The sequence below is a fragment of the Pungitius pungitius genome, chromosome 17 (genome assembly GCF_949316345.1).
Source record: "Pungitius pungitius chromosome 17, fPunPun2.1, whole genome shotgun sequence".
NCBI classification, from domain to species: Eukaryota; Metazoa; Chordata; class Actinopteri; order Perciformes; family Gasterosteidae; genus Pungitius; species Pungitius pungitius.
The window spans coordinates 7788931-7814787 of NC_084916.1; the positions used below are offsets into that span (position 1 = coordinate 7788931).

Consider the following 25857-nt stretch of genomic DNA (forward strand, 5'->3'; position numbering starts at 1 on the left):
GTTGGAAAGAGAGACTCATTTGTATAGAGTTTTGGAGAGCAGTTTGTCTGGGCTTCTGTAAAATAATCTGGCTATTTTCAGCCTTTTGAACGATCCAAACAGGCTGCAACCATTATTAAGCCTGCCAATACAAAGATTCGGTTAACTTTCCAATGTTTTAGGCGGTACAGTGTGAATGAATCATCGCACAACACTGAATGTCAAGTGATGCATGGTTTCAAGGGCAGAGGCTGCTGATTTCTGTGGTCACTGCTGTTCTACTACAAGTTTACTTACTTTTCTCTTCCCAAATGATGGCTTGTTAATGCCGCCAAAACCAACCTCTTAAGTTTGGAAATCTTGTGATTCAATACTATTGTTGTTTGAGGATATCAAGTTCCTCTACTGAATCGTGGAGTGAATCCCAAATATACAGAACATTAATAGTTCCCGTGTGTCATTTATTCACAATGGCAACATGATAAGTTAATTCAAACTCAAATATCGCAGATAAAAGAGATCGATTTAAACTAATCAGGAAACATTTAGGCGGCAGGTCTGTTTCACCTGCTCATATGTTTACAAAGCTGTCATTTCCATGGTCAAATGTATGCTTCACCAGTGTTTTACCATCCACGTGCCACACATGTCATTGTCTGTCTCTTTTTAACACACCCATCAAAACATGGTGACTACGAAGTCCTTGTGAAAACTGAGTGTCTCTGATTTGTCTGGTCAGTACCAGTAGGATCGCTTGTGCCTCCTGTTCTCCTGGATGCCCATCGTCTCCATCACCTCCTCTTCCAGGGTTTTTAGAGACGGTACATAGGTTTTTGCTAGAGTGTCTTCTGGACTGGTGTCTTTCGGTCCATCTGTAATAGCAGAAAAGACAGTTGCATGCAAACATACGTACAACTCAGGAGAAGCAGAAAAATGAAAAGTTAAAACTTTTGAGTTGGCCCTGCCTTAGGGTGCCTTTGGATGTTTGGTAGGGAGACAAGTTGTGCAATATAGCTCATTTAAAATAGAGTGCCAGACTGTTTGGCATCTTTTACACTTTCCATGTGTCTTTCACTTATGAATACAATTTGTTTCTTCTATCTGATACCAGTCCAACTATTCTCAGTCACCTGGACACATAGTCAGAAGACTGTGGAAAATGTCTTTCAGACTTTTAGCTAAACATGGAATAAACTTGTTAATGAAAACAATCCACCTAAAATAAATCCACGCACTCACCTTTCCACTGCTCTGGCACGATGCCATCTCGACGCTGCACAACAGGTTTCGGGATGATTCGACCCGTCCTGAGCGACACTCGGACTCTCTCCCCCTCCTCTGTGAATTTCCACTGCACATCAGCGGGCTTCCTGGAAAATTGATATCGGCAGGTCATAATTAATCGGCTGTGATACAAAAGATAATAGATCTGCAAAAACAATGGACTATTTTTTTAACATCCCGAAAGTAGTTTGAAGACGACCTAGAAGAAGGATAACCGCTACGTTTGCATGCTAATAAGTGGGTCAGCTATCACTCAAGTCCTGAGCGTAGCTACAATCCTAATCTTGCATTGCAGCAAGGTTCACTGTACCTGTCCGAGGGGTCAATGAGTGCGACATCACGGAGCAGGATGGGAGCCTCACTAGCAATGTAGGTCCCTCGGTTATCCACACCTTTCCCAATGTACCTGTGATGCTGTGAGAGAAAACAACACTTCCAACGGTGAAAACAGGTGGTGGCCAAACGGCTTCTCTTGGCACACTTTGTCAGCTCGTTTCAGCCTGAATATTAAGAGGACATCTGCTTCCCTCTGGTGGAGCGAGATAATAAATACACGGTGTATGAAACAAATACATTACTAACCGATATTAAAACTTTTTTGTTAGCTTTTTGGTGAAATAAGCCAATTGACCAGGAATCTCTGTGTCTAAAATGATTTGATGCATGCTGAAGCTCAGGAACTCTGTGCGTGGAGAACTGCAAGTGCCAACTTTTGATCATCTTCACAGCATAGCCAATCACGAAACAGCCTCCAGTTACAGGAAACAGATTACAAGAGGGCCTTACCGTGTTCAGACCCTCCAGCATAACCCAGTTTCTGTGTCTGAAGACTTGGATCACTTTTCCTTGCTTCCCTTTGTCCTTCCCTGCGAGGATTTCGACCTAAGAAACGAATGAAAAGCAGATACTTCGGTTTGTGTTTTACAAGTATTATCTGTATAAATCTACTAGTCAGTTTTGCTAATCCAAGTTTGGCCAAACAAGAAAATTAAATATACAACGTTATATAGTGTTATGACGACTTGGGACTCGAGTTACTCACCGTGTCCCCTCTGAGCACGGACCAGTCCTCTGCTGCTATCGGCTCCACGAACACCTTTCTCCTCTTCTTCCCCGGAGGATTCAGCCTCTTAGCGGCCGCTGTCCACGGCCTGTTGGTGCCGAAGCGGTAATCTTTGGGAATAACTACCCTGGCTGCCATCGACAGGACAGCGGTCAGCCTCATCGTGCTGCAGGGAGCAAATGAATCAATGTACACGAGTTTAAGAGGCGCTCATGTCCTTTCTCATCACTACGGTCCTCACAAGCTGTGCTAACGTTAGCTTTAGGGGAAGATTTAACTTACGTTGTGATCCAGAGGCTGGTGTTACAAGATTACCACTATCTTTAAAAACAGTACAGTCTACAAGTACACTGCTACCTTGTGAAAACCGGGTTAAAACATAAAAAGAGTAATGTATCGTAGATGCAGGAAGATCTTACCCTCTGTTGATGTCAATGTCACATGTAGCAGCCCATCAGCACTGAATTACCACCATTTGCCGTTAGCGCCTCCTAGTGGACCGGAGGGTAAACGCCTGGCTGTGCGCACGCGGAAATCATTTAGCTGCTGGATTTAATTTCAGTTTGTAGGGAGACCGCGTGTTACTGTTTTGAAATTATTACTATTATTAAATTGTATATGGATATTTGGAATAAATTGTTGATTGTTGATTTAAAGATATTACAGTATTTGATGTGTTTCTAAACTAAGCCAAACTAATACTAAATGATGACTAGTAAAAACAATATACTTTTCTTTCCATTTCTCAGAATAGCTTCAATTTGGTGCCTTGAAACTACAACAACCCTTTGGCTGCTGCTAATGCAAGATTTAATGAAACCAGGAATCATGAAACAATTATTACCATATTATGTCAGACATACAAGGGATTTGACTTGGCGGTTGGTGCATGACAGCAGACAGTCAGAATATTAAATGAATAAAAAATAATTTGCATTGATCACAAAAGGTTTAAGGTGTCAGTTACTGCATGGTAAGTAGCTGTAAAGGTAAATGGTATTATTAATTATCAATGTTTATCTTCCTTGGTTTAAAAAACATGTAAATATATTCAGATCCATTATAAATGCATGCTCATTTTTGATTTGTAATAGCTGGTTTTTGTTTCAAAGTCAAAGTTGGGAAACTATTTAAAAAAAAAAAAAACATAATTGGTTCACCACTTTAGTTCTTTAAAAAAAGGTTAAATCTTATTATAATCTAATTCTTTGGTTGTTAAAATCAGCAATTATTTCATGTTGGGAACTGCTGATCGAGTGAGTTATTACAAGAAATACCGTTGTGTCTGTGATGCGGCCAAGAGATATTTATAGCACACATATTCAACACCACATTTTCTTTAAAACTTCTAGAATGTTTCAGCTTGCTGAAGCAGTTATTAATTTCCAGGTGGTCTGTTCAGCTCAGCGCCACTTGGAAATGATAAAAAGGACAAATGAAAGTTGAGTGCAATGTTCCCCAAAATCAATTCAGCGATCACTTTAAACAAGACTGACAATTAGGTGATTCCCAGATTAAGGAAGGGGATTATCTACAATGGATCATAAATCGATTAAGGTCAAGGATTTACTGCGTAGACATGGAAACCTTTTTTTGTAATCAACATGTTTATTAAATGGACTTGCAACTACAACAGCAAACTAAGCAGTAGATTAAGATGAATGACAGTTATGGACATAAATTATAAAACAACCAAGAATTACACTGTAATGCTAAATCCTACCCCTGGAATTTACATGTGACAGGAGGGGGCCCACTTTTACCATCTTATTGTTTGAAATCAGTGGTATTTTTGAGGTGGGTGTAAGCCATTTTAAGCACAACGGATTTGAGGCGAGGTAAAGGTTGAGACTTCCCTTCAGTTTATGGTTTGGTCACCTGTGGACTCCAAAACAAATAAAAGGCAGTGACATTGACATCCACGTAACATGTTGAGCAGGCTGAGCATTACAAAAAAAAATAAATGAATCACTAAAAGCTTAAAAAAAATCACTAGAAGCTTAAAAGAAAAGAAACGAATTGTGGGGAAAAAAGAAAAAACACCACATTTTGAACAAGTTATCTAATCAAATGTTGAAATAAAACACATCCTTAGAACATCAAAATTTTGTTTCACAGCCAAAATAATAAGACCATTCAAGTAAAACAGACTCATATTCCAGTTAAGATGATTGGATACCAAAAGGTTCAGAAAACGATGTTTTACAGATGACTCAGTTATGTTTTCTTATTTGAATTCTTTCCAAAAATCACAAATTCTACATATCACTTGTTGGCACTGACAATGTCAGAGATGCAAAAGAAACGTATTTGGTACAACCAATAAATGCAACAGGCGCATAAATTAACTTGTAATAATACCTTGATAAATTGAGATTTGAGTTGAAAGTTTGCCGGTTAATCCAGCAACAGGTCTTCTCAGATGGATTTTGAATATTTAAGCTGGTGAATTGAATGACGTAAATTTTGTCACCTGCAAATCAAGCATTCACTACACGAAGCAACAAAACCTGCGTTGCATAAAAACATCATACAGTGAACTAGACAGTAGCAGGGTAAAAAACAAATTCTGAAAGTGCAACTCATTATATATCCGATGACTGAATATATGATGAAGCCGATGAACTGGGTGAAACAGATACAGAAGTAATACATTTATTTAATGAACTAAAGCTGAGAGCACTGGTGAGAATTTGTTCTTATTCCTGTACAATATTTACGTTTTGAAACCATCAGTGTTTGCTGCTGATGGATGTTTAAATGGTCTCCTTTTTTTATTTTCTATATTTCAGTGTTCTTTCCCTCTAAACTGAACAAATGTTTTGACACCTAGCATTCAGTCTCTGTAATAATGTAATTGCACTTAGAAATAAAAAATATATACACACACCAAAATCCCATTTATAAATGAGCATTAAATTGCTCAGTTCAATTGTTTGAAATCAGATTAGCAAACAGGGATATATGATATCCCAAAAATAGCAAATGAGGATTTGTTTGTCTCTCAATACAAACACTTAGTTTTTTTTTAATTCTTCTATTAATTAAACAGCTCAAATCTGGCATCCAACTGGTAAACATGGTGCTTAAATTCCAGAAAAAAAAGCGTAAAAGGTTCTTGGTTTTCTTCTGAGTTGCCGTTAAGCGCTGTCTGTCACAGGCTGCAGGGGAGAACAGGGGAGTGGGGATTAAAAGAATCTAATAAAAGGTACACATAACATTTTAATGCATGGTCTTTATTGTAGAATATTTAAGGATAGTCTGTAGCCAGAAACCTGCATAAACCTGAGAATTTTATATTACCAGGAGTCCCAATGTTGCCCGTGTCTCACCTTATCTGCCTTTAGCTGGCCTCCTGCTGGAGCCTTTTCCTGGGCCTCTGCTTTGGACTCGCTCTGTGAAGAGGGAGCCGTTGCCTTGGGTTCAGCCACATCGTTGAGCTTGGCCTCGGCATTAGCATTAGCATTAGCCTTGGTGCGGTCTACTTTGGGATCAGCTTCTGCCTCTGTATCCTTCGGCCGCTTGGGTGACGCCTGGAAAAAGGTTTGGATGGAAATGTCTATGTACTACAAACCGAACAACAAGCCCTCTACTTAAACTGCGTATGGTTGGCGGACTCAAAGCTCACCTCTGTGGGCTCCTCCGCTTTCCGTTTGGCTCCTGCCCTCTCGTTCTTCTCGTCGATGACGAGGGCGCCTTCATCCTCATCACTGCTGCCCTCGGCGTCTGCTTTCTCCAAACTTGCAGTGTCCCCTGCTTCTTCTGACGCGCTATCCTTCTTCGATGACTTAAGATTTAAATGAGTAAAATAAAAAAGGAATCAGTCAAAGTCTGGAGTTCGACCCACACGAACATACCGCAGTCTTGAATTAGAGAACAGTGAAGTTATTTAACGTACTTCAACAGGGGATATAGCACGTAATGCAAGTTTTGCTGCAAATGATTTCACAAGGTTCTTAGAGACATATAGACGTGTTGTGTATCGACTACATTTTTATCTTGCTGGTCCAACAAGAAAATGTCAACACACTCAATACGTGATTGAATTGGTTGCACTGTAGAAAAGCATACCAATATTTCTTGATTCTTTGTTTGAATCTCTGTCCTTGCACCATAAAGTAAATGCTTTCCAAAAAAGGCAACAGGGAAGTTACAGCAGGTTTCCTTGTTTTGACCCACAGTACAAGAAAATGCACTTTGCCTCTATCCTAGAAATACACACACCTCGTAGCCTTCATGTGTGACTGTGGGGTTGTTCTCAATTTCCCAGAGTCCCTCGGTGAAGCCTTTCCTCTTGTTCGCTTTCCCAAATTTCTCCTTATTTTCGTCGTACGGGGACAAATCCTTGGCCCCTAGGAATGCCCTGTGGAGGTCAAATGTGCACACCCGTCCACTTAAGCACAATAACTGGATCTGTGTAATAGGCAGAGATGGTGTTACACCACAGTGGCTTTGGCTATTTCAACATTTGGATAAATGACAACACATTCTACTCAATTCCCACAGTGCTTTAGTGATAAATGATAAATCAAATACTTTTAAACAGAAATTATTTGTAAATTAATTTTGACAACTCACTTATACCGTTATTTTTTTAAACTGCATTACATGACTCATGTAATGCCACTATACAGGAAAACAGAAAATAATCTAGTTCTAGAACAGATCGGTTTGTTTTCATTTTCTTAAATTATTAATGTATTTGCCATCATCTAGCATCAACACACATTACTCACGTCTCATGTGTCCCAAAAAAGAACACCTGATACTTGTTGGAGGGGGACTTCACGGCTCCTTCGGGTAACTCGTCAATCTGTGAATTAAGTTATGATGAGGAAAAAGCTTGAATCAGAAAATATTTGGTATTTTCTTTTCATAAATGAGTCACTAATTGTTGAAGTGTTAACCTTTTCCCATCAAACCAAATAACAGCAACTATGTTAATAATTTAGTTCCAACAATAGGGGTAGTAATAGTAAAAGCGCCATTGAGAATTCCAAGACCCAAGTTACTTAATCCACTTATGATCCATTTGAAAGCAGGCTCTTTGCACTTGTTTAGATCTCTCTGTTAACATCCTTGCAATGCACTTTTGTGCTCATCCACTCGGCCTGTATTTATTTGTGTTTTCAACTAGCCCGGTAAAACACAGATGTGCAGGAAGGCCTGCTGTCCGTTTGCAAACTGCCGAGAGGTGGGGCGGGACCTGTGGCCTGCTGACATGGGACAAGGCTGATAGGACTAAGAAAACAGGGGGAAAGAGTCCCATTGCATCACGGACACCAACTTGCATATGCTTTTGTTTTAAGTGACACTAATTGTATTTCACTTAGTTACGTTATATGCGTTATTGTATTGCAGAACTGGACATTCTTTCCCCATGCTGAATAATTTCACTGAAATGTTGAGCTGCTGCGTCTCTATGGATACTGTAGACAACGTGATATTGTGGTCTTAGACAGTTCTTGAGGAGCCAGAAACATATCGTTCCGTTATGGAAGAATCCTTAAAACAAACAAGCATACACACGGTTAACTTAGCAGTTGAACTGAAGGTGGGCAGGCATGTTTACAAAAGTATCACAGCATATGGCTACACAGGTAGCAACAGTTACTAAGGAGAACAACTTGCAACTTATTTAACGTTAGCAAAGATGTAGCTTAGCCACGTTTCAAGGTGGATTCATATTATTGTCTTAAAGATGGCACAACTTGAAGACACAGGCGTTTACTTGGTGTATGTCATCGCGGGTGAATTTAACGTCGCACAGCTGCTCTCATCACTGATGGCTTAGCCTTTAGTCAACGTTAGCTCAACGGGCCCCCCGGGAGGCGAACGCGGGGGGGGGGGGGCTAAAGGCAGAGAGCAGCTTTATACATCACTCATATTTGGTAAGTCGATCGGGTTAATGAGCTGTCCGGCTGATGACTCACTGGAAAGAAATGTGCCACAGTCCACAGCCTGGCTAACGACGACGGAGTTCGGCTCGAAGCGCGGATGCTGGGCAACGTCAGCTAACGCCACCGGGCTAGGCTAACTCATGGTGGCTAACGTGAACTACCGTTAGGCCGTGCAGGTAAGCAAGTGATAAAAACATCAGGGCTGCAATCAACACCGAACCTTAAGGTGGAAACAAGACTGTTCGTTTCGGTTGCTTACCCTCGCAGGCCACTGTGGGTAGCCCTTCATTTTAGCAAATACAAGATCTCCTGGTTTGTATTCTCGTTGCCTGTTGGACCTCGGCATGTTTTTTTGCAGATATGACTCGCTATGTCAGACAACTTGGAGTTTTTTCTTGAAGAGCAGCGTAGGTCAGTGGTTGTATTGTGGCACCGCGTCTGGGTTCTTCAACACCTGCTGCAAACGAGCCGAGCGTCGTTTTGTCATCCAAATGTTCACCAGGCGCGTAAAAACTGGAGCGAAGACGAGGGCACGCGACTTTTTTTCCCACGGATTCCGAGGACTGCGATCGCGGTCGGTGATAAGCACTCAGCGTTGTGTTGGACTAACGCCACACTTCGAATAAACGCGGTAACTCTTTTTTTAATGTTATCCCACGACCAAGTGACTCGTCTCTTGGACTGTTGGGGTTTGAAATTGAAACCCGCCCGCTGCCGCGCGCCCCCACCCTCTCAATCTGTACAGTAGCGCCCCCAGTGCACGTTCAAGATATATTTCTCACAGAAGAAAACGCTACTCAATTTGTAAACGCAATCAATGACAAAATATTATTCACATGGAAATTTGCAGGAATGTACTTAAACACACTACATTTACCAATATGCAACATAAGGACAATATTAAATAAGGTATTTAAAGTACAATTCTGAAACAAACACTTGGTACATACATACCAATACATAAAGGCACTTCCTGTCTCAGGTGTTCATGACAGACAATGATGTGCTAATGGTGCATATTTTTCATATTAAAAAAACAGTTGCCAAGCTTGTCTCCCAATCAACAACACACACATACAATTCCAATTCTCAATTCAAAACCATGGACTAATATATTGCTGTTACAACCTTCAATCTAAAGAATTAGATAGGATGTGTAGGAAAATGCTGCAGGGATTGGTAAGGTTGGCCACTGAGGTTAGACGATATATCCAGGCTCGCAGTGTCTACATCAACAGTGGATGGGATGATCATGTATGTCTTTATCTTTTCCTTTCTTGATTATTGTAATGCACTATATTCCTCATTCAGTATGTCTGCAATTAACCAGCCGCAAGTAATTCAGAATGCTGCTGAAAGATTACTCTATAGGAGAAGGAAAGTCTCCCATCACCCACATACTCAAATCTCTTCAATGGCTCCATGTAGAAGATTTAAAATAATCACTCTTGCAGCACTACACTGTCAAACTCCTGAGAATCAGGAATCGTTTATTGCCATAATATGTCAGACATACATGGAATTTAACTTGGCGGTTGGTGCATGACAGCAGACAGTATAATAATGGACAACAGAATATGTGACTGAAGTACATTACCCTTATTGTTTTGTATCAACTGTTCAGTAAATGATAGTCCCTATGTGTTATTTATGATTTCTTCTTTGAAATACCACTCCTGTTAAGCACTTTGTGACTTGGATTCGTCAAAACCGCTATATAAATACATTTTACTTACTTACTTTTTTCTGTCCGAATTAATCCCAAAGGTGGGTAGGCATTGGGGCTCTGCAACGGCCTCTTAGGTTCCTCCAGACTAAATAAAACCATTTCTGTATCAATTGATTTGATTGGTTTAAACATAGAGAAATTAGCCCGTTTGGGATTTTATAATGCAAGCTAATCACGGTATTCATTTGCAGACCAGGTCGTTGCTGTATTTTAAACATATCAATGGCAATTGTTCTTCGAAACCACCCCTCACCACACTAAAACATGTTTCACCAGAAACCCAAGCTACGCTTTATAATTACCTGGTTATGTCATGTTAATTGACTCTGTAAACTGTTGCTAAACATTGATTATACTCACCCTGTCCACCTGGGGGAGTAATGGGCTGGAGTTGTTTACCAATGAATAAATACAGAAGAAGAAGAAGGATCCAAAGCTGCGCAAAAAGCTGCGCAGTTACCGGTTTTTAAAAGAAATCATGAACGATGGAGGTGAATGTTTTGATGGAGTCTCGGGACTAAAATGAGCTCTGTTTTTGTGGTTTGAATCATAGCTGCTGCTTCCACCGATGTCATACTATGTGCAGTAAGAGATCTGAGGTGTATTTTGTTTGACAAAGTAAGACAGGGCCAGTTAGCCAAACCGTTCGCTGCTGCGGCCTAGCTACAGTTAGCTTGCGTTGTTAAGTTGGAACGGACCTTTCCTTTAATGACCTCACCGCGCGGCTCTCTTCTAAACCGCTGTGTTTACTTCACACTAAAGCTTCATCAGAAATTATTCCGTAATATTTGTATACTCTATTTATAGAGAATTACCCTACCTTTTTAATAGAAGTTGGCTCGTCGGAAAGCGAGTACGGCTTCTTGAGACCAACCCCCAGAGAAGCGAGTATCCATGACCCGAGAGTTCCTTAAGAATAACATTTAATACCCTCAGCAAACATGTCTTTAACGTTAGTCGCCTATGGCAGCAGCGATGACAGTGACTCGGAAGATAATTCCGCTTCTGCACCACGGGAGAGCAAAGTCGGCTCCCGAGGACTCTTCTCAGCCCTGCCGTCTCCCAAGAAGGCAGCATCGACCGGAGGACCGAGAAAAGAGACGAAAGCCGGCCGTCCACCGGGGGACGAGACGTCCAACGACGACCAAACGTCAGAGCCGCAGTCCTCCAAAGCCGGACTACTTTCCAGTCTGCCTAAACCCAAGAAGCGAACAGAGCCTGTCAAGATCAGTGTACCACAGATCCATAGACGGGACGTGAGTATCGATCCCTTTGCTTTTACGTGTTGTCGCTCCCGTGGCGTTCAAGTAATTATCTATTTTAATGGTTTGTCTACAGTCAGACTCTGACGACGATGAACCAGCGAAGAAGAAACTACAACCTCAGGTAAGATTATCACACCGTCTTCGGTTTCACCCCCAAGTCCACTGAATCGTTGTTACTGCAGTTATTTTGATTGATAATGGTTTGCGTAACGTAATATGACTTACCATTGAAACACTTGACCTCGGAGACCCAACGGATGTCCGAAAATGACACATAATACTGCAATAATTCAGCTGTTATACGTGACTTACATAACACATTATGGGATTGTGCACGTGATATAAGAAAATGTTCTTGTGACCTTAAACTATCTGCTAAGGCTAAACACTAGTTTTTGAGAGATCCGTGAATGGTACACCGGACAGCTAAGATCTGACTCTGCCTCTTATGTGTCTAATATTTTTATTCTTTTCCACCTCTTCACACGGCTTTTAAAAACATCCAAATGGAGAAAGCCAATGCCTAACCTATATTATTGAATGCATAACTAGTATCAAACTTTGGATTTAGCATTCATTGCGCTCTTCCCTCCATCTTTATTGGCCTCCTCCAGAGTTCAGGCCTTTCCTCCCTTCTACCACAACCCAGAAACCTGTCAATAAAGGCGATGGATAGAGCCCTGATTCCTCATACACTCACCAAGCGCCAAGAACCAAAAGGACCCAAGTCTGGAAAACCTGCTCAGGGTCTGTTTGATTCGAGTGCGTCTCCCTCTGCTATTAAAGCTGCAGCAAAGTCCGCCGCCTTGCAGGTGGCTCGACAAATAGCCACAGAGGACCAGGACGAGGAGGACATAAGCCCACAAAACTACTTTTCTCTGGGCGACAGCTCCCAGCGCCTCCCTGCTGTCGCCCCGAGTTTAGACCCTGAGCCAGGAGCCGCTGCAGAACCTGTTGCACTTGTACTTGCCCCTGCGGAACTTGTTGCACCTGCACTTGCAGCTGCAGATGAGCCGGGTCTGTCGGATGCTCCTCTCGATTTTGGGGGGAGCCATGAGGGAGCTGGTGCGTGGGGAGGTCAATATCCTCTGTATCAACAGCCCGTGGCTGGCCCAGAATCTCTCCCTCAGGTAGTCATGACTCATGAAGTACCTTGTACTATATATGTATCAGACAAATCGCTCTAGATTCTGATTGGAACAGTTTAAGTAACAGTATTTTTTTTCCTCTGTCAGGGATACTATAATGAGCCATACTACCAAGATCCTGAAACTGTATCGGCAGAGGCTGAAGAGCCCAGCAACTCGGACATGTTTGATGATGAAGCAGTAAGACGTTTGCTGTTTTTTCCATTTAAATTGTTTTGCGCTATTCTTCCATTCTTTACAAGTAGGGATATTTGAGGCATCAAGCCCCGTTCAACACGTTGTTTTCATCAGCCATTTCTCAATGTGCTTTAGTTCATGCGGCTGCAAGGGAAACGGAACAGGGGCAAAGAGGAGGTGAAGTTCCTGGAGATTAAAGGAGACGACCAACTAAGCGGCAACCAGCAGTGGATGACCAAGAGCATGACAGAAGAGAAGCAGAACCGGCAGTCCTTCAGCAAGGTGACCTGACTGGAGCTCTGGGGTCCGACAGGGTTGGGTGTCCTTGTGTTGAGCTTTATGTTCCGTTTTTAGCATTTGGAAAAGTTGCAATTCAGAACACTTGATGTCCCGCAGCCATAAAATTTGCAAGGAAGGAAATTATTTTGCTAACACTAATCTTTGCAGTTTGTACCAAACAACAATGCTAAACTAAACCCACTATCTCACAAGAACACCTTTCACCTTAATGTATTGTCTACATTTTAACCTTTTTTTTCTCTCCATTTCTGCAGAAAAATAAAGAACTTCCTACAGGACAACAGCGACGCAAGCATCAGATAACATATCTCATTCACCAGGTGAGTGCTACTTAATGTCTGCCTTCCATGAAATGGTGCATTTGAGTTCTTTTGACACCAAAACAGCGCCTGCTTTAAAGGGGAGAAGGGGCAGTTCATAGATGCAGCTGAACACAAACTGAAGATAGTTTAGCTAATGCAAGAGCTTCTAGCAGACTGATGTGTTTGTACTAAGCGTACATCAAGCCTTGCGTTGACCATAGGATGCCTGTGGTAGACGAATCCACACAAGACATTCAAACAAGCTAAAAATAAGTTCCCTAATTACTCCGAAATTTTCTTGCTTTCCTTTTAACTTAACGATCATGTTTGGTTGATTTGACACACCCCAGATTGTATTTTAACTTGTGAACAGTGCAAGGGTTTGGGGTTTATTCATAAAGTATTCTGCACTCAGGTTTGTTTTCTCGCTCACTGGATCTGAGGTTCACTCAATTTTCTTTCGTAGGCAAAGGAACGCGAGTTGGAGCTGAAGAACAGCTGGGCGGAAAACAAGCTGACCCGCCGGCAGACGCAGGCCAAATACGGCTTCTAGAAGTCATACTATGGACTCTTGGTGGCATGTGGGAACCCTGTATTAGAAAGTAGTTTCCCACATACACACTGGGAGGAATTGTTTTTTTGGAAAGACATAATATACACCCTTCTGTATTTGTGTTAAAATTATTATTTAGTAGCTCTTTTCTCCAACTGTTTCATAAGGTGTTACTTTTGTATGGAAATCCACCCTGTTGTTAAATCTCCTTCCACAGTAAACATAGGCTCCCCTACAGCAGTTTGTAAGGTACCCTTGGCTAGCCAGTGGCAGATGATGTAATGCGTTCATGAAGAGGCTATTATAAATGTTTTTATTTGAAATTGTCCTGTTTCCTCTTCACGTAGTGAACAGGAATCACTCCTTGATGGTTTTTGAATACAAACCATTCCACAAAATGGGTTTGGTTCTTTGGCAGTCACAAAATATTAGTAAGACGTTGCTTTTGATAAAATGAACCAGAGGAAATAGAAAGCTGCATCACATTTTGTAAAGACAAATATGTTGCGCTGCAGTTGCACACAACTCATTAAAGTAAGGCTGTAAAGATGTCCATGTCTGTCAGTTATTTTAGCCCTAATTTTAATTTCTCAAGTTCTTGCATTTAAAAGTCGGCCACGTTGTGAACTAGCATGTCTGCATCAATGTCATGGTTCTTTAGAACAGGACGTTTCTCAGTTTGACATCCAGTAGGCATCTTGCACTAGTTTTCTCCTAAATCCTTTGAGAAGTCTTAGTGTGTTACGGGCAGTGGGGCAAACCATTTAGCCTCTTCGCAGTACCTTAAATAGCAATCACATTAACATCTTGTTTTATTTTAGGAGGCAGTAACTGTCTTTCTGCTGCTCCAGTTATAGGAAGATTCTGCGTAAATGAATCCGGGTGGCTTTCCTTTTGCCAGTGAGTGGGATTATTTGAGATACAATGAAGCCTTGTTAAAGTAAACGGCTATGAACTGTTCTATGTAGTGAAACAAACTATACTAAAAACACACATAGCATTTTACCAATGGCTGAGAAAACATTTATTTACCTTATATCTTAAGCGTGTTGTGCAGTTAAAATTGAAAGAATAAACCTGTTTCCTTCTATGACTTCATTCCTCTGAATGCAACAGTTTGCTTGTGTCTGGTATCCCAATGATGCAAGTATAATATACGGTAAAATCACAAAAATTAAACCATCATTCAGGGTTCACCTGTAATATAGTTCACTTAAATTCATACAATTGCATAAATAATGACGCAGACCACTATTTTGATTGATGTATTTTTGATCATGTATTATAAGTAAACATCTTCATTGTGGTCCATTAATCTTTCTTCGAGCTGTCACTTGGTGGTGCTGTGGTGTCTCGAATCGTCTCTGGACGAGCTGCTGTTTCCTCTCCTGCAGCTCCACTGACTGGGCTCACAGAGTCTTTCCCTGCTTCAGCATCAGGAACAGCATTCACAGCCGCTCCCACCTCCACCGCAGCAGCAGCAGGCTCAGAGATATCTGCTTCTGTTTGCTGCCTTTCTGCTTTCAACTGGCGCTGATAACTAGCAGACGGGTCCTCGTACGGCAACAGTGAAATGGGGACACGAACGGTGTCCATTCCATTAACCTAATGAAGAAAAAGAGGGAAGAATAGGCATTCTGGTCTGTGGTTGAATAATTACTGTAGCCAATTCTTGGAGAAATATTAAAAAGTTAATTGTGAAGGTAATTCTCCACAGAAAAGGTTAGTATTTCTTACATGTCTCATGCATTTAGCAAGACTAAATGTTTTTTCTTGCAACACACACAATACACATAATTAAAAAAATATTATGACCTTATAAATAAATTTCTCAAGCATGTGATGGACTAAAAAATAACTTTTACTTACTGTAATGTCACACCAGTAGTCACCGGCATCTCTCACTGACTCAAAGGGAAGACTCAATGCATGAGGTGGCACCACAACTCCGAGCTGAGGAAAGGTATATTTAGTCCATAAAACAATGGCGTGTATGTTCATCCAAAGCCCTTCCCCAACTTATTCAATGTCAAATAGGTAAAAATGTGAATGAGAAGACCGAAGACGGTCTTACCTTCTTCTGAAAGTGTCTGCAGACAACCTCCTTATTGAGCTGGAACTCCTCTACGGGCATCTGGTGTATTTTCAACTTGGAGCGTTTCAGGATCTCCACCGTCTGTAAAAAAAAAAAACATGTTTTTAATCAGGATCTGTAAAGATCTATGACCAGCATGGAGGAAGTGAGTGGGGAAGAAAACAACATGATTGTTTTAGATAACTCACCATTAGTCCGGTGCGTGTTTGGATTCTTTCCTCTAGCTTCCCCTCACGCAGAATCTGTTCAATTGCAATGTGCAATTCATTATTAATGTCTATACTCTAATATATACACACACACACACACACACACACACAAAGTAAATTACAGCATTCAAATGAAGTACCCACTCTTAACTCCTCGGCAAACATCTGTTTGTTGTCAGGCGATGGATACACTGCGAGGCCTTGGGACAGCAGCTTATTTCTTCCAACGGACTTTTTCACAAACACTGTGTCTCCTCGCCCACCAAGCTCTGTAAGTCAGTTTAATAATGAAACGTGTTTTTCATTTGTTTTAAGAAAACAGCTGTGGGAGGTTTGCATTTGTAGATACTTACTGGGTACGGTCTGAGTCAGGATGAGCTCCATCTTCTCTTTGGGAGCAAGTTTGGTGTCTTCAACCAACTTGTAGATCCGGTGTCGTCGGGGATGAAGCCTCGGCGGTCTGCCTACTTTAGATAAGGGCACCTGCCACCAGCGCTCCACCACAACAGTGTTCTGCACAAACATTAACTACAAACTTTTAGAGTCCGCTGTCATGACTTGCAGCATCAAGCCAAAATTCGCATTGATTGCATTTGTTTTCTTAGTGACAAGGTACTATTCTGTGGATCGAGCTCTTTATACTTCAATATACACATGGCCATTTTAAAATACATTACTTGAATGACAGGAACTAACACAGTTGAGTTTATGCCCACCTTCAGGCGGCATTTTCAGATGCAACAATGTCATCAGCTTTCCAACTATTTTTTTTTTAGTTAAAAAAGTGAGTAGGTGAACAAAGTAAATTTCTGAAATGCTGTAAATGGCTGCTTTATGTGCATCTTATGACATTTTTAACAATTAAAACCTGGCAACTGGAGTTTCAATGACTCTTCCAGCAGGTCTAACACAGTGTTTTCAAACCACAAACACTGAACGCTAACAGTTACCTACATACGACTTTACGCAGTTTGGGAACATTACAACTCGTGTGATGGCAGACCTGAGGAGGAGTCAGAGAGAAACTCCTGACAGCCGGCTGGCTCAACAGATCCTGAAGGACACGACGGCCTGAGCTCCACATGTTCTTCCGACAATGAGATTCACCACCTTCCAAAGAGCACCACAAACAAATCACTAAAAGGTGGATGCCGTCCGGGTTTAGACGCCTGCACCGTACATTTATTCCTCAGTCCCTGCAGCGGGTAACGTTGTGTTAGCTAATGGATGCTAACGGTAACGAACGGTGTTGGTTGATGACGTGAAAGGACCACATCGGCTGAAATAGCAGTCCCAACAGAAGCCTGAATTAAAAGTCATGAAGTTTTCAAGTTTTTCAATCATTTAAAGATCCCGTTTCTTTCTTTTTATTATTTGTATTGAATTAGTTGTTTATTCATACATTTTATTAGGAAAATGTTACAATATTCGAAAAATGTTAAAAAGCATATTTTATCTTTGCTCTCGCTGATCCATTTATTTTCTTTATCTCTTCATTCCATGCATTATTTTTAATGCTGCAGAATTTCTTGGCATTTGATAAAACATTAAAGAAGAAAAAGTATCATTGCATAGGTTACAGCAAGCATACATTCAGATACAAGTTTTGGCTGAAGTTCAGTGGTTTAACTTCTCATCTTTGATGTATTGATGTAAGTATCATCTTCTCTTTGATAGGCTCAAATGTTAACTGCTTTCTGTTCAACCGGTAGCATGTAATGAAACAGATGTTGCCAAAATGTTCATAAGTGAAGTAAGACATCTTTCGTCAATTGTTTGCCAGAAGCTATTAATAACAGAGCTCGTAAATTCTTTAGACATAAAAAAAGAACAAAAATCTGCATCACACATCTCCACCAGCGGGTTCATGAGAATCTCTTGTGGCACCATAGAAACTATATCGGCCGGGTAACAATCTGTTTCCTGAAATGGCACACATAGAGCAGGTCAGCAGAGCAAAGCAGCAACCGCAGATAAAGATGAGGGTTGCAGCAGCCCACACCAGAGTGGTGACAGCGAAGGCAAACTGGTATGTTGTCCTGTGGCAGTATCGAGGTGCACCGGGTGTGTAGTCAGGAGGATAAACAGGATAAACCCAGGTGCTGCCTATGGGAGAATGTTTCAATTCAATTTAGATTTTAAAACTACAGACTAAACCAAACTTAAAGGCTCTGAAAAACATGTTTTTTCAATCAGCTTTTATGTGTCTGGATCCAGTTATTTCATATGTGAGATTTCTTTCTGTGCTGTTTTTGAGTGTTATCTGCATTTGAAAAACAGTGGAATAGAATGTCAAAAGGTAGCATGAAAAGGAAAATTTGCTCCAGCACTAAAGATTATCTAGGTAAATATATCTAAATATAACATTTCTGCTACATTTTCTCTCACCTGCAAAAAACAGGCCAAAACTGATGAGGTGCAGGATAGCCGTGCAGGTGGAGCACAGGGTGAAGACCATGCCTTCCCCCCAGGTGGTCTGGGTGTAGGTCAGAGACAGAGCTAGGAGGTTGGTTACTCCCAGAGCTATAAGGTAAATGGGGATGTTGGACTCTACTGGGCAAAGGCTTAGATGTGTAGCCCCTATAAAGAAAGACTATGTTAATACTAAAATGGATTTACAAAAGGTTAATGACTAAATATACCGCTTGCTGTCAAAAGAAAATCCCATAAATAATATACAAAAATATTAGATAGATCACACAGAAATACACCCACCCAAACCGATGGCTGCAATCATAATCATCCACCAAATCATATTCAGCACAACTGCGGGAGAGGAAGAGGATTAAGGATTGGTATGAAAAATACATACTGCAGATATTTAAAAAAGGGAGATCAAAGACTTCTAACCAAGTGTTGCAACTAGCACGGCACTTTGAGGCCTGACTTCGTTATGTGGAGACGGGTTCATATCTGTAAAGAAAGAAGGAGTCTTGTGCCAGTTATTACACACAAACAAGAACAGGAGCTGCAGCAGCGGCGTCATACTGTACCTGTCCAGCTTTGAGGAGAGACTCTTTAATGCCTTTTTTCTTCTGCTCTTCTTAAAATTAGTGTCAGCGTTCAAAACTTCACACCTTTTTTAGGAGGAAGTTAACACATGTTGTTGAAGTAAAAGCATTTCAGCATCTTCTTTTGCAACGCTGCGCGCGTTTAACTAGGAGGAAGCGATGATACAATCTATTATAAAAAAATAGCTCTTTCCTGCAATGTGGGTTTGAAGCCACATCTCACTCATATCTTCCGTTTGTCTTGCAAACTACTTTTGAAGTGTTATGTTTTAAAATTCATCGGTCAATAAATAGTAATGGGATTGCATAATTAAGGGGTCAATTAATGTAATCTAATACAAAAAAGACTCAGTGGTAAACTTGGAGTTGCACGGAAAAGCATGCAAATGGTTTATTATTAAAAGTAATTATGATTAAATTAAATCATTAAAAAGTGTCTGTTAATTAAGTGCTGGTATTTTACAATCAGACCCTTAGAATGATACCTCAATTAATATTTTGTTTTAACATGCAGTGCAGATGATGGCCCGTTAATTGAAAATAACATAAAAACTAGCTTGTCTCCAACCTTAGTTAAGATCACTTGAACCCATTAATGTAATTTCCCTCTCGAGCCATAACAGGCTTATACAACTGATAGAACAGATATGCACTAACCCTAACCCCAAACCTGTAAACTCACTTACACGCTAATGTGTAAAATCTGTGGAGTTCCCTTTAACTGTGTTAAACTTGTAGTGGGCCATTTTCAGTTTCGAGTCAAATAATTCCAACAGTTTTTAAAAGCAAACAATAAACCATACAAAGACAATAAATACAAGGTGAAATTAGAATTTTGCTTCAGTAAGAATGTGGCTCAAGTTTTTTGACAGTTGAAGTGGGCTTGGGATGCAGAGGTGGACCAACGCAGAACAGGATGTTAACACAACCTGATGCCATGTGTCCCTGCAGCAGCCCTATCAGTGCATCAGTGCATCGGTCCTTAATCCAGGACCGATGCAAGCAGTCGTGACCTACCTGGTGACACGCAGGCATGACCTGCCTGGTGATGTATATCCACATAAAAAATAGCAACTATAATGCACTTTACCACTGTTCGCTGTTGTTTGTTACTTCACAAACTTCCACGCTACCATTTCTGATGTGATCAATGCAATTTATTTTGTTCCCATTATCTTTGGTGAATGACAAGGTACAATTTATATCATGTCCGTTCCAGACATTATTTTTTAAATTAAATATTTGATCATCTTCTTTTTCAGAGAAGAAATTTCATATTTCCAATTTGCCTTGCCAGATAGGGTGTTCATGCCCTTCATGCTATTTTTGTCCTTTTTCAGTTGGAAGTTAATGATCATTTCAATAATAGGAGCAGCAGGGAAGTCCATGCATACAATTCCAAGGCGCTGGTTCAGGTCCGTCTTGGCCCCCAGGTAGTCATACAGCTGTGGATTGACACGCTGAGCGACAGCTCTGGGGAACGCAAACACACCAGCTCCGCTGCTGAAGGTGAGAAATATCTGGGCCTTGTTGCCTGCAGGTGCGGCCTCCAGGTGCTTATAGACGCTCTGCCATTTCTCCTTCACATGCAGAACTGTGGGTACCTACGGAGAACCGCAAAAACAATCATCTAGATTATTTTTCAATTTTTAGAAACTAGTCATGACATCACCATATTGTTGTGGTCCTGTTTTTGACAGTTTTTGATCCTGACCTCTTGACCGCCATAACTGCTTGCTAACTGAGCTGTAGTTGTGGCATCTCTGTGTATACATGCTGGCTGGTGCACCTCAAACTTGAATAGCTAAAGCATACTACTCTGGGCTGCACTGGAACATTTGACACGATCTAGAAACCTTTTTTATTTTCTACCTTTGTTGTGAGCTGGTGTTGGTTTTTGCTGTGACACTTTTGTGAAAAATGAAACAGAAAATGTTGGGAAAATATGCTTTCATACTCTCCAATCATCCGCTATGTCCAAGGAACCATAGCGTATCCCCAAGTCCGGCCCAGAAAAGTCTTGCAGAACGATGAGCTTCCCTCTGGCCTCTCCCATGGTTGGCACGAGCCGGCTGTGCCACAGCAGATCCCAGTTGGCGTAGCGATGAATGTGATCGACCACAGCACCGTAGATGTTGTACGTCTCACTGAACTCCTCCTTCACACGCATCAACACCGTCTCACTGGGATACTCTGCCAGAAAGTCGGCCACGCCCTCCAGAACCTGGCCGAAGTGCGCCCACTGATACGACACGCCGTGATGGATGGTGAGGTTCCCCTTGACGTGGCGGACGCGGATGTCGAGGAAGCGGACGCCGGCTCGGAGCTGGGAGGCTAAGCTCCAGGTCTGGCACTCTGCATAAACGCCACCGTACAGGGCCATGGTGTTGTGGGTGCCGGGCATAGTGACCTCAGACAGTGGCTGATCGTCGGGGATGCTCGCCATCCAGGACGGCTTGAGGAACTCCGGGTTGGATGTGTCGTCATAGTCTGGGCTCTGAATGGTACCGCGAGTCAAATCAATGATACTGAAAAATAAGAGACATTTGTTAGAAGAATAGTCTTAATAGTAAATACGTTCAAACAAGATTTTTCTTGTTCTCAAAGAGAATGTGAAAAGTTGGGTGTCTTAATTTAAAAATTATTTTTGGATTAATAACAATGTGTATTCTTTTGTACAACATGTACTGCATTTAATATATTCTAAAGCTTGAAGTCGTTCATTGTAACAGTGTTTAGCTTGGTCCAGACCTTTCAATCTTTCCACTCCACCTAGTTTGAGTGAACTTATTAAATGGAAGCGTGACGAGTATTTTATGTCCGATATGCAAATTCACATAGTGGGTATTTGTCATGTCTAACTGTAACTTAAAAAGCCTTTTGGATAAATAAAGTTAGATCTAAAGGTATTGTTTTTTTGTTTGTTTGTTTGTTATCAGCTATTTTCAATTTACTCACCCAACTAGCACCAACAGCTCAATTAACTTCTTCTGTATTTTCACTGGACCACCTCTGCCTCCCATCATTGATTGATCAGTTCTGATTATTAGCAGATGCAATGGCAAGAAAAATACAACTGAGGTCAGCATCTACCTGAATTTAATGTGATTATAAAATTGCCCCATAAAAATCATATTTTAATTAGATCTATACATCATACAATCAGAGCAATAATCAAAGCATATTTACATTCATGAAGGACAGGCAGCACATTAACTCTAATTCTCTCACAGCCTAACGTGCACCTGCCGATTACTAAAATAGAAAAACTCTTTTTGTTGAAAGTCAGCCCATATAAAAATAAAAAAAACAGTGGAAACAATCTGATCCTGGTCCCAGCTGAGATCGACCCCGACCCATCCCTGAAACGCAATTTCAATGGCAGGCTAAAACCTTCCTAATCCCAAAACTGAACCAGATCGCCCTCCGGTGCTCTGTCAAACATGCTGATGTGATGAAGCGCTGCTTCTGACCGCACCTGTTCCTACCTGAAACCAGAAGTCACCTGTCCTCCGTCCGGTTCGGTGCCTGGGGAAAAGAAAGAGAAAGGGGGAGAGGAGCGGAGGGGGGTCAGAAGAAAAATGATAGAGGCAGCGTGTTGTCCTGTTATGTTACTGTGGGAAACACCATAGAGGAGCAGCAGGGCTCTGCGATACAGAGCAGGGGTGGGAGGAGTGTTTTGTGTGTGTGTGTGTGTGTGTGTGTGTGTGCACTAGTTATCTGAACCCATTCCTCATTTTTTTCTGATTCAGAAAGAAACATTCCAGAAAAACAACTCATGAAAGTGGATTAACCAATGTGAATCTGTGAATGTAGTGCTTAAAGGATTGAAAAAACTAAATTGCAACTAGTCAAGATAGTCACTTTGCAAAGAAGAAATTATTATGTTGGCTACACAGCATTCAGGGTTTATGTGTGTTCATTAACGACAGGTGAATGTTTTCCCACACTGTTCTTATCAGGGAGCCTGACTTTGAAAAAATAACTATGTGTTTCCAAAACTCTAGCTATTACTAAATAATGTAGTGAATCTTTTGTGAAGGTGTCTGCATTTGTGTTATTTGATCATCTTTTTGAACAAGGTGTTTATTATATCCATCACACAGAATGTTCCTCAGAGTCCTGAATGCGCTGCAGAAGCGGGGGGGAGGGTTAGGGGGGGATGTCAGGGGAGTGTGTCTGGTGTGTGTGTTCAAGAGATTGTAGAACATGGAAAAATATGCAGATGTTTGCCTGTGTTGTCTCATGTCACTACGGGGGAAGTCAAATATCACATAACAGATGTGTCCAAGAACTGTTGAATAATATTTGTTTAGCTGTCAATAATTATAGAGAGAATAGAATAGAAATGCCATAACTTTCTAATAAATAATTAGCCAAGACTAACTTTAAAGTGAGCAAGGCAAAGATGAATTTCTCTCAAATATACAATCAAGCTATTCTTAATATAACATTAACATCAACATTTGATTTGTATTAAAGCATCTAACAAAGTTGATATAAAACAATATTTGTGAAAAAAAATCTAGACAATTTGGGTTAATAGTCCCGGGTGCGCAGGAAGCGGATGAGGAGAATGAAAAATGTATTACTGTAGGCCAGGGGTCTCAAACTCGCGGACCGCGGGCCAATTGCGGCCCTCGGGACGATGTGGCCCTCACCTTCATATGAAAGTTTAATGTTGGTGCGGCCCGCTGGTTTTATATTGTAACAACCCCGCTGTTAGCTGCTGTGTGGGACAATTTTATGGTGTTCTGGTTTCCTACTATGTGCCTGTCCAGTGAATGCGGCATGCATGTGAGTGACATGGGGGGGGGGCGGGGTCGTGTGTTTGTGTGCGTGTGAGAGTGAGTCAGGGAAAGAGAGAGAAAGAGAGAGCCGGGAGAGAAAATAATGGCTTTGGATGTGCGGAGAGCAGGAGGGTGAAATTTATGAGGGGCCGTTTAGGACTTAACTACTGAGACACTCACACACACACTATTGAGATACTCTCACACACACTACTGAGACTCTCTCACACACACTATTGAGACACTCATGCCATCTCACTAGTGTAAGTGAGAGCATTTCACTATACAATGTGAGAGAATCTCAGTTACAAGGTGGAAGCAAAGAGCGCTGATTTTAAACAGCGAAATGCGCCATTCATACGCCCTTCCTTCATATGCCTTGAAGTCCAGGCTCGCCCGTCCAAGTTTATAAATACTTCCATATTCAAGGGACGGAATGTCATTTTAGAACGTTTTCAGATGAGAAATTTGGTGTTTAAGCAACATTTCTGCGGTCGGTTTGTTAACATTCAGCCATCGTAAAACATTTCATGGAGGATGTTGGAGATGTGAGGTGTAGTTAACGGTACCATCTGACGCCTCCAGCACCTGGCGGTCAGCCTCATCTCACGCCGCAGAGAGCAGCCTGTTCTCAGCCAGACTTCTGTGAAATGCTCCGCTTCGATCCACTTTTCTGTAGCGTTATATATACGATAGTATAACTAGGATGAGTGTTCATAACTTTCAATCTGAGACTGGTGTTTGTTTACCGGCTATTTTGCAGGCAGAGTTTAAATTCATAACTTTAATAAACTATACGTAAACTATACTGTATACATAGTGTCCACGCTTGTTGTACTTTCCATCATTGTGCAATAAAACTAACAGTGTCTTAATTAAAGGTTTGTGGGGAGACCGTCATGGAAACCGGCAGCAGGACATCAGCTTCAAAGTGACTTCAAAGGATAATAATCGATTAAATAATACATTAAAATCCAAATATTAATTAATGAATATTTCTATTGTGAGATCCACATGTGTGGTCTCCGCTAAGGAAAAGTAGATACAATGTAGGCTGACCATATCCATAACACCATAAAAAGGACAATATTTCATGAGGGTGTAAAAAATGTGTATGAGAGTGTCTCCGTAGTGTGCGTGAGAGTGTCTCAGTAGTGTGTGTGTCGCCGTAGTGTGCGTGAGAGTGTCTCAATAGTGTGTGTGAGAGTGTCTCAGTAGTGTGTGTGTCGCCGTAGTGTGCGTGAGAGTGTCTCAATAGTGTGTGTGAGAGTGTCTCAGTAGTGTGCGTGAGAGTGTCTCAATAGTGTGTGTGAGAGTGTCTCAGTAGTGTGTGTGTCGCCGTAGTGTGCGTGAGAGTGTCTCAATAGTGTGTGTGAGAGTGTCTCAGTAGTGTGCGTGAGAGTGTCTCAATAGTGTGTGTGAGAGTGTCTCAGTAGTGTGCGTGAGAGTGTCTCAATAGTGTGTGTGAGAGTGTCTCAGTAGTGTGCGTGAGAGTGTCCGACTGTGAGAGCGAAGATTCTAGGTTGGAGACTGAAGAGGACGAGGAGGACGGTGAAGATGACCCTCCCACTCAGCGGCGGACACCTCTCAGTTGCTGGATGGACTTTGAAGATGCGCTGCCCCCTCTTCCCTGTCCCGCTGGCCGTCCTCTCTCCATCCTGGAAGAAGAGGCTCTGCTCCCAGTCCCCCAGAAGTTCCAAGAGGACTGTGTTTAGGTAAGTTTGAAGAGGACCACCAAGAGGACCAGAGAAGAGGACTGCACGGAGGTAAGTGTGAAGAGGCAGAGGACCGGTGAGGACCACCACAAGGACCCCCCCCTCCACTTCAGGCCTTGGACACTCCACCACGAGGACCATAGAAGAGGACTGTGTGGAGGTAAGTGTGAAGACGCAGGGGACCGGTGAGGACCACCACGAGGACACAGTGCCCTCCACTTCAGGCCTTGAACGAGGACCAGAGAAGAGGACTACAGGGAGTCAGCACCCTCCACTTCAGGCCTCGGACCCTCCTCAATGAAGAGCCAAGCAGACGACGACTGGTGGTCTCCCTCCA

At 41.7% G+C, this 25857-nt stretch overlaps 6 protein-coding genes across 11 annotated transcripts; 1 reads left to right on the forward strand and 5 right to left on the reverse strand.

The window, feature by feature from the left end:
• Window positions 1–419: 419 nt before the first annotated feature.
• mrpl24 (mitochondrial ribosomal protein L24) lies at window positions 420–2877 on the reverse strand. Of its 2 annotated transcripts, none has more exons than XM_037474128.2 (6): window positions 2746–2877; window positions 2306–2492; window positions 2050–2145; window positions 1574–1677; window positions 1219–1349; window positions 420–851 (listed from the first exon to the last, which is right to left on the reverse strand). In XM_037474128.2, the coding sequence occupies exons 2-6, from the start codon at window positions 2486–2488 to the stop codon at window positions 715–717; spliced, it is 651 nt and encodes a 216-aa protein (XP_037330025.1). In that variant the 5' UTR covers window positions 2489–2492; window positions 2746–2877; the 3' UTR covers window positions 420–714. The 2 variants fall into 2 exon arrangements, with proteins under 2 accessions (XP_037330025.1, XP_037330026.1); XM_037474129.2 differs by having other exon boundaries at window positions 2609–2747.
• A 1033-nt stretch (window positions 2878–3910) lies between these two features.
• Window positions 3911–8913, reverse strand: LOC119219130 (hepatoma-derived growth factor-like). Its single transcript, XM_037474045.2, has 6 exons — window positions 8486–8913; window positions 7063–7139; window positions 6551–6689; window positions 5955–6113; window positions 5659–5859; window positions 3911–5487 (listed from the first exon to the last, which is right to left on the reverse strand). The coding sequence occupies exons 1-6, from the start codon at window positions 8570–8572 to the stop codon at window positions 5467–5469; spliced, it is 684 nt and encodes a 227-aa protein (XP_037329942.1). The 5' UTR covers window positions 8573–8913; the 3' UTR covers window positions 3911–5466.
• Window positions 8914–8942: 29 nt separating this feature from the next.
• prcc (proline rich mitotic checkpoint control factor) lies at window positions 8943–14253 on the forward strand. Its single transcript, XM_037474043.2, has 7 exons — window positions 8943–11211; window positions 11294–11341; window positions 11835–12350; window positions 12456–12548; window positions 12681–12827; window positions 13100–13165; window positions 13614–14253. The coding sequence occupies exons 1-7, from the start codon at window positions 10897–10899 to the stop codon at window positions 13698–13700; spliced, it is 1272 nt and encodes a 423-aa protein (XP_037329940.2). The 5' UTR covers window positions 8943–10896; the 3' UTR covers window positions 13701–14253.
• A 434-nt stretch (window positions 14254–14687) lies between these two features.
• On the reverse strand, window positions 14688–17280 carry mrpl9 (mitochondrial ribosomal protein L9). The gene is made up of 7 exons (XM_037474044.2): window positions 17008–17280; window positions 16358–16517; window positions 16149–16273; window positions 15984–16037; window positions 15775–15876; window positions 15570–15653; window positions 14688–15305 (listed from the first exon to the last, which is right to left on the reverse strand). Exons 1-7 carry the CDS (start codon window positions 17086–17088, stop codon window positions 15012–15014), a joined length of 900 nt encoding a protein of 299 aa, XP_037329941.2. The 5' UTR covers window positions 17089–17280; the 3' UTR covers window positions 14688–15011.
• Window positions 17281–17359: 79 nt separating this feature from the next.
• LOC119219131 (transmembrane protein 272-like) lies at window positions 17360–19149 on the reverse strand. Of its 3 annotated transcripts, none has more exons than XM_037474047.2 (5): window positions 18998–19149; window positions 18855–18917; window positions 18720–18770; window positions 18393–18527; window positions 17360–18110 (listed from the first exon to the last, which is right to left on the reverse strand). In XM_037474047.2, exons 2-5 carry the CDS (start codon window positions 18913–18915, stop codon window positions 17848–17850), a joined length of 510 nt encoding a protein of 169 aa, XP_037329944.1. In that variant the 5' UTR covers window positions 18916–18917; window positions 18998–19149; the 3' UTR covers window positions 17360–17847. The 3 variants fall into 3 exon arrangements, with proteins under 3 accessions (XP_037329944.1, XP_037329945.1, XP_037329943.1); XM_037474048.2 differs by having other exon boundaries at window positions 17360–17927; window positions 18393–18584; XM_037474046.2 differs by having other exon boundaries at window positions 18393–18584.
• A 711-nt stretch (window positions 19150–19860) lies between these two features.
• si:dkey-266f7.9 (uncharacterized protein LOC100006223 homolog) lies at window positions 19861–22661 on the reverse strand. 3 transcript variants are annotated; one of them, XM_037473330.2, is made up of 4 exons: window positions 22504–22661; window positions 21974–22054; window positions 20973–21543; window positions 19861–20619 (listed from the first exon to the last, which is right to left on the reverse strand). In XM_037473330.2, exons 2-4 carry the CDS (start codon window positions 22039–22041, stop codon window positions 20245–20247), a joined length of 1014 nt encoding a protein of 337 aa, XP_037329227.2. In that variant the 5' UTR covers window positions 22042–22054; window positions 22504–22661; the 3' UTR covers window positions 19861–20244. The 3 variants fall into 3 exon arrangements, with proteins under 3 accessions (XP_037329227.2, XP_037329226.2, XP_037329225.2); XM_037473329.2 differs by having other exon boundaries at window positions 19863–20619; window positions 22494–22580; XM_037473328.2 differs by lacking the exon at window positions 22504–22661 and adding an exon at window positions 22205–22487 and having other exon boundaries at window positions 19863–20619.
• Between the last annotated feature and the right edge of the window lie 3196 nt (window positions 22662–25857).